Source organism: Saccopteryx leptura, chromosome 5, assembly GCF_036850995.1.
Source record: "Saccopteryx leptura isolate mSacLep1 chromosome 5, mSacLep1_pri_phased_curated, whole genome shotgun sequence".
NCBI lineage: Eukaryota > Metazoa > Chordata > Mammalia > Chiroptera > Emballonuridae > Saccopteryx > Saccopteryx leptura.
Window position 1 is genome coordinate 59,598,584 of NC_089507.1, and position 13,130 is coordinate 59,611,713.

At 39.2% G+C, this 13,130-nt stretch overlaps 1 protein-coding gene across 2 annotated transcripts in view; it reads left to right on the forward strand.

The window, feature by feature from the left end:
• FRAS1 (Fraser extracellular matrix complex subunit 1) overlaps nucleotides 1-13,130 on the forward strand; it is a 513,532-nt gene that overhangs the window by 323,934 nt on the left and 176,468 nt on the right. For both annotated transcript variants that reach the window (XR_010751479.1, XM_066384281.1), the window contains exon 23: nucleotides 10,670-10,816. Coding sequence is in view for 1 of the 2 variants with exons in the window: in XM_066384281.1 (XP_066240378.1) it covers nucleotides 10,670-10,816 (147 nt within the window). In the remaining variant the exon portion in view is untranslated. The remainder of the gene's footprint in view (nucleotides 1-10,669; nucleotides 10,817-13,130) is intronic.

Genomic DNA, 13,130 nt, shown 5'->3' on the forward strand with positions numbered 1-13,130 from the left:
AAATAGAGTTTTAAAAGAAACAATACAAAAGGTCAGTGAAACCAAGAGTTTGTTTTTTGAAAAGGTAAACAAGATTGACAAACATTTAATCAGACTCATCAAAAAAAAAAAAGAGATCCCAAATAAATAAGTCATAAATGAAAGAGAAGTAACAACTGACTCCCCAGAAATACAAGGGGCTGGAAGAAAATACAACCATATACAAATATTACAACTATATACCAACTGGGACTATCTGGATAAAATGGATAAATTCATAGAAACATGCAATCCTCCAAAACTGAATTAGAATAAATCAGAAAATCTGAATAGATTCACTACAACTAGTAAAATTGAAGCAGTAATAAAAAAATTCCCAACAAGTAAAAGTCCTGCACTGAATGATTTCACCAGTGAATATTACCAAACCTTGAAAGAAATAACACCTGTCCTTCTCAACTATTCCAAGAATTCAAGATGAGGGAACACTCTCAAGGTCATTTTATGAGGCCAGCATTATTCTCTTTCCAAAACCAGATAAAGATAGTACAAAGAAAGAAAATTACAGGCCAATATATCAGAGGAACAAAATCCTCAACAAATATCAGCAAACTGGATCTAGCAATACCTTAAAAATGTTATCACCATAATCAAGTGTGAATTGTTCTGGGATGCAAGATTGATACAATATCCACATATCAACTAATGTATACATCACATAAAATGAAAGATAAAAACCACATACTCATATCAATAGATGCAGATAAAGTATTTGATAAAATTCAGCATCCATTTATGATAAAAACTCTCAATGAAGTGGGAATAGAGAGAATATACATCAACATAACAAACGCCATATATGACAAAACCATAGCCAACATCATACCCAATGGGCAAAAACTGAAAACGTTTCCTTAAGATCAGAAACAAGACAGAGGTGTCTACTTTCACCACTCTTATTTAACATAATACTGAATGTCCTAGTCACAACAATCTGAAAAGAAGAAGAAATGAAAGGCATCCAAATTGGAAAGGAAGAAGTAAAATTGTCATTATTTGCAGATGACATGATATGGTATATAGAGAACCCTAAAGATTCCAGCAAAAAACTACTAGAACTGATGAGTCAATTCAGTAGAGTAGCAGGATACAAAATATCCAGAAAACAGTTGCTTTTTGGGGGGTATTTTTCTGAAGTTGGAAACGGGGAGGTAGTCAGACAGACTCTCGCATGCACCCAACCGGGATCCACCCGGCATGCCCACCAGGGGGCGATACTCTGCCCATCTGGGGCATTGCTCTGTTGTGACCAGAGCCATTTTAGCGCCTGAGGCAGAGGCCATGGAGCCATCCTCAGCACCTGGGCCAACTTTGCTCCAGTGGAGCCTTGGCTGTGGGAGGGGAAGAGAGAGACAGAGAGGAAGGAGGGGGTGGTGGAGAAGCAGATGGGCGCTTCTCCTGTGTGTCCTGGCCGCGAATCGAACCCGGGCCTCCTGCACGCCAGGCCGACGCTCTATCACTGAGCCAACCGGCCAGGGCCTAACAGTTGCATTTTTATACACCAATAATTAACTATCAGAAAGAGAAAACTAAGAAATCAATCCTAGTTATGATTGCATAAAAAATAAAATATCTGGAAATAAATTTAACCAAGGATGTAAAAGATGTATACTCAGAAAATTATAAGACTCTGAAGAAAGAAATTGAAGATGATACAAACAAATGGAAACATATACTGAGTTCATAGATAGGAAGATTTAACATCATTAAAATCTCCATACTACCCAAAGCAATCTATAGATTCAACACAATTTCTATCAATAGCGTATTTCACAGAACTAAAATAAATACAGAAGGTCCTCGGGTTATGACAGTTTCAACATATGATGTTTCGAGTTTATGATGCTCACTCCCATAAAAACTTTTAAAAATTGAGCCATGTTTCGACTTATGCCGTTAGTGTAGTACTTACAGACTACGTGAGCGAACTAGTTTGGTTGCACATGGTAGAATACACAGTAACACGGCGTATGAGTGAAGGAGTTGGTGTCCCCCTGTATGCTTACCTATACGATTTTGGAATGTTAAAAGCACAACTGTTCCATTTATGTTGCTTTGTTTGGTGACTTTTTGGCCCTTATCATGGCTCCAAATTGAAAGAGTCTTTAGATGTTGTTAGTGCTTTGAAGAAGAGGAAAATCATCACGATGGGTGTCACAGAGCTACTGGCATCACATGGAGAGGAACTGTCTGCTGAGGACCTCATTCAGCTGGAGAAGTAGCTGATTGAAGAGGAAGAGATAGAAAACCCAGAACCCAAGAAATTTACTACCGAGGGTTTGGCAGAAGGTTTTTCTGTGGTAGAGGATGAGTTGGCAAAATTTCAAGCTGAGGACCCCAGCAATGACAGACTCAGTAAGGTCTACTGAGCTGTTATGGATGGCTTGCGATGCTATAGGCAGATTTTGGAAGAGAAGAAGTCATAAACCTTCCAGACTAGCCTGGAACAATACTTTAAGAAGGTAGAGAGGCCTGCAACAGATCCTGTACCCTCTACATCAGCTGCTTCTTGAGATGAAACACCTGTAGTACAGGTAGAATAATCTCCAGCATCTCCTGCATGTTCCTTAGGCAATCCTGATTCACCTGACCCAGTATCTCCAGCACCTCCTACAGGTTCTCCTGCCTTTCCAGCTTCCTCCTCCCAATAGGTCACTCTTTCCCACCTTGCAATGCCCCTTCCAGTGTACAAGCCAACCACAGGAATAAAGAAATTTTTTTTTTACACTAATGTTTTATTTTTTCTGTTACTATAGTACAGTTTAAAGTACAGTATATTCATGTCCTGTTCCCTTTCCTATACCTTAGTTGTGTTTTTATGTTCCAGATTATGACTTTACAACTGTGTTATGGTAGGTAAGTGACTTAGGCTAGGGTGTGTTTCGACTTACATCAAAATTTGAGTTACATTACTGTCATAGGAATAGAATTGTGTCATAATGCAAGGACCCCCTGTAGTCCAAAAATTTGTATGAAATCACAATAGACACTGAATAGCCACAGCAATCTTGAGAAAGATGAACTAAGTAAAGGAATCATACTACCTGATATCAAACTATACTACAAAGCCATAGTAATCAAAACAGCATGGTACTGGCATAAAAACAAACATATAAATCAATGGGACAGAACAGAGAGCCCCCAAATAAACCCTGGACTTTATGGTCAATTAATATTTGACTCAAAACCATAAAAATCCTAGAAGAAAACAGTAAAATTTCAGACATTCCTTGTATCAAAAGTTTTTTTTTTTTTTTTTTTTTTTTTTTTTTTTATTATTATTTTTAGAGAGGAGAGGGAGAGACAGACAGACAGAGAGGAGAGACAGAGAGAGAGAAGGGGGGAGGAGCTGGAAGCATCAACTCCCATATGTGCCTTGACCAGGCAAGCCCAGGGTTTCGAACCGGCGACCTCAGCATTTCCAGGTCGACTCTTTATCCACTGCGCCACCACAGGTCAGGCCCAAAAGTTTTTTTTTAAGATTTTATTTATTCATTATAGAGAAGAGAGAGAGAGAGAGAGAAGGGGGGAGGAGCAGGAAGCACCAACTCCCATATGTGCCTTGACCAGGCAATTCCAGGGTTTTGAACTGGCAACCTCAGTGTTTCCAGGTTGACGCTTTATCTACTGCACCACCACAGGTCAGGCCAAAAAAGTTTTTTGATATATCTCCTCAAGCAAGGGAAACAAAAGAAAAAAAATAAACAAATGGGAAGAAAATCCACTGAATGGAAGAACATATTTGCTGATATATCAAATCAGCAAATATGTGTGGGGAGTGACATCTAAAATTTATAAAGAACTTGTAACACCAAAAAGAAAATGTAATCTGAAAGTGGGAAAAATACCTGAATATACAGTTCTCCAAAGAGGAAAGACAGATGGCCAATAGACATGAAAAGATGCTCAAAGTCACTAATCATCAGAGAAATGCAAATTAAAACCATAATGAAGTATCACCTCAAACCTGTCAGAATGGCTATCTTCAATAAGTCACCAAAGAAGCATTGATGAGTTTATGGAGAAGGGAACTCTTGTGCATTGTTGGTAGGAATGCAGATTGGTGCAGCCACTTTGAAAAGTAGTATGGAGTTGTCTCTAAAAATTAAAAATGAAACTGTCTTATGCCTGAGCAATTCCACTTCTGGGAATATATCTGTAGAAATCTGAAGCACTGGTTCCAAAGAATATATGCACCCCTGTGTTGATTACAGTGTTATTTACAATAGCCAAGGTTCAGAAACACCTCAGCTGCCCATCAGTAGATGAGTAGATAAAAAAGCTGTGGTAAATTTTTACACAATGGAATACTACTTGGCCATAAACATGAAGAAAATCTTACCTTTTGGGATGTCATGGATGGACCTGGAGAGTATTATGCTAAGTGAAATAAGCCAGTCAGGGAAAGACAAGTACCACATGATTTTACTTATATATGGAATCTAATGAACAAAATAAATAAACAAAATAGAAATAGACTTATAGTTACAGAGAACCGACTGACAGCTGTCAGATGGGAGGCTGGAGGGAAACTGGGTGAAAAGGTGAACAGATTAAGCTATAAAAAAGAAACCCTCATAGACATAGGTATAGTGATGACCAGAGGGAAAAGGAGGTGGGGAGAGAGGAAAGTGTATAGGGAAGATAAATAGTGATGGAACAGAGACTTGACTTGGGGTGGTGAACACACAATACAATATACAGATGATGTATTATAGAATTGTCCCCTGCAACCTCAATGATTTGATTAACCAATGTCACCTCAATATTTCAATTAAAAAATAAAAGCAAAATCATTTTGCTTATAAATCAGCTGCTGCCAGATCGTGTAACACGAAAAACACAAATAAAGCACTTGCGTGTTCTCAAGAGCAGTACGGTGTGGATGGAGAAATAGCGATATCAGGCTCTTCATAGCAGTGGAATGAAAGAAATAAATGTTCAAAAAAATAGAATATGTAAAGTACAAGTGACAAAAATATGTTGCATTGAAATATTTTTCTTCTGGGAAGCTTTTGCTTTGTTACAGGGTAATCTCTACACAAATGCATTTGCTATAATAAGATGTAAATGGGACTTTATAGATTATTTCCATTAAATTAAGAATATTCTAACTTTTGTCCTTTGCTAAAGCTTAAGTTTCATTCTTCCTGAGACTGAATAATGCATGAATCTAAGTTGGGATATCTGAGTCTCTTGTATGTAAAAAATAAATAAATTACATTCTTTAAAAAGTTTTTAAAAGCCCTGGCCAGTTGGCTCAGTGGTAGAGCCTCTGGGAGTCCTGGTTTTGATTCCTGTCCAGGACACACAGGAGAAGCACCCATCTGTTCTCTACCCTTCCCCCTCTCCTTTCTCTCTCTCTCTCTCTCTCTCTCTCTCTCTCTCTCTCTCTCTCTCTCCCCCTCCCACAGCCAAGGCTCTATAGGGGCAAAAGTTGGCCCAGGAGCTGAGGATGGCTCCATGGCCACACCTCAGGCGCTAGAATGGCTCTGATTGCAATGGAGCAACACCCCAGATCAGGGGTCCCCAAACATTTTACACAGGGGGCCAGTTCACTGTCCCTCAGACCGTTGGAGGGCTGACTATAAAAAAACTATGTCCCCCTGTACTAAAATTAACTCAAAATAGATCAAAGATCTAAACATAAGACCTGAAACAATATAGTACATAGAAGAAGACATAGGTACTAAACTCATGGACCTGGGTTTTAAAGAGCATTTTATGAATTTGACTCCAAAGGCAAGAGAAGTGAAGGCAAAAATTAATGAATGGGACTACATCAGATTAAGAAGTTTTTGCTCAGCAAGAGAAACTGATAACAAAATAAATAGACAGCCAACTAAATGGGAAATGATATTTTCAAACAACAGCTCAGATAAGGGCCTAATATCCAAAATATACAAAGAACTCATAAAACTCGACAACAAACAAACAAACAATCCAATAAAAAAATGGGAAGAGGATATGAACAGACACTTCTCCCAGGAAGAAATACAAATGGCCAACAGATATATGAAAAGATGATCATCTTCTTTAGTTATTAGAGAAATGCAAATCAAAACTGCAATGAGATACACCTCACACCTGTTAGATTAGCTATTATTAACAAGTCAAAAGTTTATTAGAAAGTGTGCAGTAAAGGGCTTTTAGGGAAATATAGTCAGTATTAAGGAGAGGCATTAATTAACCATGTTATAGAAGAAAGAGCTGGAGTACTAACTACCGTATTTTCCCATGTATAATATGCTCCCATGTATAAGACACATTTTCTCATGTATAAGATGCTCCGATGTATAACACGCAACTTAATTTGGGGCCCTAAATTTGAAAAATAATGTATTACATAAAGTTATTGAACTCAAGTTGTATTCATCATACAATTCACACAACTCCTCATCACTGTCAAAATACCCATTCATTAGCTTGTCCTCATCTGTGTCTGATGACGAATTGCTGTTTTCAACAATGAGCGCAAAAAACAAGCATGAAAAAGCAGGAAATGCAAGTAAAAAAAAATCTACAACCACTGTATAAGACACACCCAGTTTTTAGACCCCAAATTTTTCGAGAAAAGATGCATCTTATACATGGGGAAATACAGTAGATTCTGGTTAAGGAAACCCTTAGAAATTAAGTACTAACTAAGCTCTGAACTTAAAGTATGACTAGCTGAAACAGGAACTTAAAAAAAGAAAGATGCTAAATGAGGTTCTTTGTACTTGAAATCCTAGTGCTGCAGAGCAGCATTTTCAACTGGTGCCAGTCCGCCAGAAAGTTTGTGCCCATCCCTGAAAGAGTTGATCAGCCTGATGATGTATGAGAAACACTGCTGTAGGGGAGGAGGAGGACTTGGGTACCTGAGCCAACCTTGCACCCAGTGCAGAGCTCCTCTCTCATCCTCACTGACTTCTACAGGCGAAGATGGAAGCTGTGTCCGTTCTTTGTGGAGGGTGGTAGTTGTTTAGTTGGTTGACAGTTTTTTCTCATTGGCTTTAGAACCTCCCACCCCATAGCAATATATTAATAGAATAAGTGTCCTCCCTCATTCACATGACTACCTTGGAAAGTTGGAAATGAAATGCTATCTCCCACTTGGAATTCTCTGCTCCAGGCAGAAGTGAAGACTCTGAAGTATTTAAGCAGAAGAGAATGACCGTCTCTCAGAGCTGTGGGTAGGAAACAAACCTATGGAAGAGGGAGAATGGACTTCATAAGCTGTGAGGGCCCTTCCTTCTCGAACAATGGTAAACTACGTCCTTGCTTCCATGGCTGGTTTCTGGTCCACTCATCTCCTTCCTCACTATTTTCCATGGGTCAATGACCTCAGAAAACTACACCTGCCACTCCAGCTGTGGTCATAACCAACATGACTGCAATAGGACCGATACTCGGTATGGTCTGAACATCATAAGTTGGAAAAAATAAATGCTTCTTACCTGCATTCCCCTGAAGATGGAAGCTGAGAACCTGAAGGACTTTGGGTATGCGCCGAACTGCTCTGGGTGAGACAAGGTCATTTGAAGATTCCCTTGGAGAAGATGAGGGGCTCGATGAGAGAGGAAGAATGGTTCAGATAGAAACAGTGGAAGCCCCATGCTTCCCATGTGACACTATTGCATCTCTCCAAAACGTCTTAACATTTCCAGATGTCAACATGAATCCATTTCTTTTGGGAGGCAGTGTGGAGGCTGAGGTCTACATCGAGGTGCTGAGGGGCAGTGAAAGACTGCATAGAAGGATTCAAGAACAGGGCTGGAGGCAGACAGGAGCCTGAGGAAGTGAACCACAGGAAACTCAACCGAGCATTGACCTGTGGCCCTACCTGAGGAACTGGCATTTCGGCCTCCTTTTGCAGCTCCAGGTTAAGCAGGAGGCACCAGCTAACATTTAGTGCACATGAAGGCTCTTCAGTTTAAGATTGTATTTGTGTCTTCAGTAACCATAGAACACTTTTAGTAAGCTTTAAATCAACTAAAATTTTCAGGTCCTTTTTTTTTTTTTAATAGTAATTGCTGTCTAAGGTTTTGTGTATCCTTTATTTGTGTTATTTGTTATGGAACATAAATGCAGGACTCACAGTTTTGCTTCCTTCATCTTAGTTTATTGCTTCAACTAGTTTATTGCTTCAACTAGCTAAAATAAGTTTGAGATGTTATTCTTGCAGCTGGTAAACTTAATTAGAGTGTCAGCTATGTAGGTATATGGCATATTTAAATATTATATTAGCATGACATCTTTGTTTTCATTAAATTATTAACAAAAATATTGATCAAGTAAAACTTAAGACTTTATCATAATACTCTTCTAGACATTTATTTTACCAATTACAAAGATTTACTGTTCACTCTTTAAGTATGCATTTCAACCATCTTCAAACCATGTAAAACTAACTACTAGACCCCTTTATTTTTATACTTGCAAGTTTATCTTTGGGATCGTTGTTAAGTTTGCCGAAATGACAGATACATAGTGACTGAAAATGATTTGATTTTGGGTGATGGGCACACAATGCAATCAACAGTTCAAATGCTACAGAAGTGTTCACCTTAAACCTATGTACTCTTGTTGATGAATGTCACCCATTAAAATTAATTTCAGATAAAAAAATTAGAAAACAATACACCCTGTATAGAAATCCTAGTTTGAAAAAAAAGAAAATTTTAACTGTTATGTAAGTTTCCAACACTTAAATTATTCTTTTCTTATTATTCCCAAATTATCTGAAACTCTCACCTAGAATTTTCCTGGGACCTTTAATTCTACATACTCTAATGAATATGTTATACCAATGGCTTTTCTTATAAGTCAAACAAGAGAGTTTACTTTCTTTTTACTTTAAAGGGAGGTAGTTTTCTGCATTGTGCCTCATGCTTTGATATCCCACAGATCTAAAACTCACATGATCACTCTGTAGACTTTTCTTCTGACCTATACTTAGAGGAGATTTCAGAATGAGGTGGAGATACTAGTGCTTGAGTATATATAATTAAAGTATCTGGCTTCTTTCATTTCTGTAACAAGTGTTTACTGAATACCTACAAAATGATAAATAACCAGTTAGTTGCTGAGATTATTGCAAGAAACAAAACAAACCTGGTTCTTGCTTTCATGAAGCGTACAATTTAAGGATACAGATGTTAAATAAATGGGAATTGTTAGGTGTGGCATGAAAGAAATGTAGAGAGCACTATGAAAGCAGTAACTGGGAGACCACTTCTAGACTGAAGAATCAAGGAAGGCCGCCTTGAAAAAGAGACTGCAAAATGAGTGTGAATTAAAGTCAAGAGATTTGGAGATTATACTGAGAAAATTCAAATGTGTGTGTTAAGATTTCTAGGTGGGAAGAATAAAAGGAACGAGAGAGGAGCCATGTTTGCATAAGGGAGGGCAGGGAATTTTCCAAGATTCAAGAAAAATATGAGTTCATAGATGAAATTGACCTCAAGTATGAGCAGTATGAATAAAAATATCGCTCTGATGGAAACATAGAAAATAGATTGCAAGGGAATCAGACTAGATTTGGGGAAACTAATTAGGAGGCTGTGGTCGTAGTCCAGCAGGAGATGATGGTGGCTTGGATGGACTTGTGGATATGGAGAAAAGCACGAAGTTCTGAGAATTATACGGAGAATTTGAGTAAATAGGATCCAGTGAGGGCTTGGGAGAGAGGGGTTGTCAAAATAGACTCAGGTTTCTAGCATGAACAGCTGAGTAAATGGAGAAATGCCAGTTGCTAAATTAGGGAGCTGGAAGTATGATTAGATTTGGGGACCATCCATGACTGCCTGAATTAAGTCAGTAGCTGCTAAGAATCACAACTGGGCAAAGTAGGTCACCCTTAAGTCCTTTTATTTTATTTTATTTTATTTTATTTTATTTTAAGGGAGAGAGCCTGAGAGGGAGAGACAGGAAGCGAGAGAGATGAGAAATATCAACTCACCGTTGTGGCACTTTAGGTGTTCATTGATTGCTTTCTCATTATTTGCCTGACTGGGGGGCTCCCACTGACACCTTGCTCAAGCCAGCGACCTTTAGGCTCAAGCCAGCGACCATGGGGTCACATCTATGATCCCATGATCAAGCTGACAACCTTGGGGTTTCAAACCTTGGTCCTCAGTGTCCCCCATCGATGCTCTATCCACTGCACCACCACCTGGGCAGACAGTCCTTTGTATCTTAAAACATGGTATTTCCTGAGCCCCACAATTAAAGTTGATGCCTAATTTTAATCCCGGCATCACATAAAAATCTGAATCTACATCATAAACCATAGGGGCCTTGATTCCTTAAAAGTAAGGTTCAAATAAAACTCTGGACTCTTATCATTCCAGGGATGTTAGACTTATTATAAATGTTGTTGCTGAATCACAAGACAATTTTCTGTGGGATTTTTATTCCTGGGTTTATAATTTATCTTCTCTGGAAAATTAGATTACCTTTTTTTTTTGGAAAGTAAAACTAATATTTTCTGTTTCTGTTGATTGCAGGGGAGGGTTCTGAGCTGTAATTAAAGAACAGGTTGCTGCAGGGCCTTGTTTCTTTGCAGAGTCTGTCTGGGTTTGATCAAGACTTCAGCATTTGCAATTGTAATCATCTATCTGGTCATTTTCTTTTCCTCGCTGCTCAGCATGCAACAGGCATTGTGGAAGCTGTGATTCCCAGGCCAGCTGCACCTCCTGCCGAGACCCAAACAAGGTCCTGCTCTTTGGGGAGTGTCAGTACGAGAGCTGTGCCCCCCAGTACTATCTGGACTTCTCCACCAAGACATGCAAAGGTAAAGCTCTTCCAGAATTGGATGATTTTTATTTTTATTACTCAGTGATGTCCCTTTACTATAGATGTTTAGTCCCTTATGTGGGAAAAATTCTGTCATCCTCTATTTAGATTTTCTCTGGGAATAGCAAGAAGTCATTGTGTATGTATGTATTCGTTTATTCACTCATTAATTCATTTGTTAAAGGGTCGAGCCAGGAGGTAAAAAAAATTTTTGTTAAATATTTTTGAGTGCCTACCATGTGCCAGACATTGTGCAAGGTATTGGTAACTAGACCAGAAATGGCAAACTAGAATCCCTTAGGTTGTGTTTGGGCCATCTAATCTTCCAGTGTTTTAAAATGTCTGTTATTTACACTTTAAAAGTCAGAAAACCTCACATACAAAAATTCAGATTTTCCTCATCTTTTGAAAAAGCCACAAGATCTGGCACATCTGGACTGGCATTTCCAGAATGCAGCAGGAGGTTGGAGATGAGCAGCTGTTGTCTCTGCTGGAGGGAGCATGACCTCTGCAGGTCCCACAGTCCCCACCATTCCCTCCCTGTTCCTTCTCACAAGACCTATTTCAAAGACGGCCATTACCTTCCTGGGCCCTGTAGGCCCTTGCATTTACATCTCTAGATTGCTAGACTCTATGCTTAATGAGGACAGGAGTTGTATCTGATTTGTTCATCTCTGCTTAACATACTGAAATAATGAAGACGCGGTTTTTATCCTCAAGGAGTTTATAATGTCAAAAAGCAGTTGGCTTTCTCTTTGTTCTCTAGCAGTTGACCGTCTGCAGTGCTTGGCAAACTTCATTAGTCACCAGAGCCAAATATCAACAGTACAACGATTGAAATTTCTTTCGAGAGCTAAATTTTTTAAACTTAAACTATATAGGCAGGCACATTCCTTATCGAGGTAGCGCCCGCACGTGGTATTGTGTGGAAGAGCCACACTCAAGGGGCCTGAGAGCCGAGCCGCAGTTTGCCGACCAGAGGTCGAGGGCCTTTTGCTCTTTGAATGGCAGCGCTCAGCCAGAGGAGAAGCAGACTTAAAGGATGGCCATTCCTTGCTGCTGTTCTCTTTCCCTTCTCCATTTTTCCTTCTGTACCTCCCTCTCTATCTCCAGTTCTGCCAGAGAAGCTAAGGCTCAGATTTGGCGGTCACACATGTGTCAAGTAAACTTGGGATGCTGTAAGCCTTTGAAATGTTGCACACTTTCCATTCCAAGAAACTCTACTTGGTTGTCAACTTAGGTGGTCCGCTGTGCTCAAGACCACAAAAGCTTTACTGATTCTTCCCTCCTAACCAGTGGTTTTCAGTTTGTAGTGAAAAATGAGATCATCTCAAACCCACTGCGTTGTAAATGATTTTGAAACTGTGCTGGCAGTTTTCAAGGTGCTCTTTTAGTCATTTTCCCTCAGTACTGATTCAGCCAAATAAATGAATGAGATTAACTTTATAAATCTCCTTGGAATCATGTGTACTGTCTTGCAATTTACCTGCTTCGCTGGGACTTAGAAATATTGCGTCAAGGAAGAGAGAAAAGTGACTGAGAGGTTTCCCCAGCTTCTTGGCAGGGAGGGGAGGTAGTACCCAGTGGAGATATTTCTCCAAGATAAACAGATCAGCAGCAAACATTTATGAAGCTGTTACAATGTGTCAAGTACTGTGCTGAGTTCTTTACATTCATTATTTCATTCAGTCCTCACAATAGGTTACTGCAGTGGTTGGCAAACCGTGGCTTGCGAGCCACATGCGGCTCTTTGGCCCGTTGAGTGTGGCTCTTCCACAAAATACCATGTGCAGGTGCACAGGTTATATAATAACAATGTACCTACTTATATAGTTTAAGTTTAAAAAATTTGGCTCTCAAAAGAAATTTCAATTGTACTGTTGATATTTGACTCTGTTGACTGAGTTTGCTGACCACTGGGTTACTGCAATAGGTACTATTCCTATTCTTTTTACAGATAAGGAAACTGAGGCTTAAAAAGTTTAAGGAAGATGTGTGAGATCTGCAGATAATAAGTGACTTGCATGCAGACTTACCTGACTTCAAAACCCAAATACTTAACCATGCTGTTATACTGTCTTCCAAGTGTGAAAGACTTACCTTACCAGCATGTTTTCAAATATGAGTTTTCTGTCTGCATCCAAACTGCATGGGCCATTCAAAACAATAGCAATGACAACTATAATCATCACAATAACAAGAACAGTAGCAGCCACATGTTTTTCTGTGGCCCAATCCCTGAAGCTGACTCTGTGGTTCTGACGTTAAGCCTGGTCACCTGTATTCCTAACAGTCCTGTGGAATTATTTGGG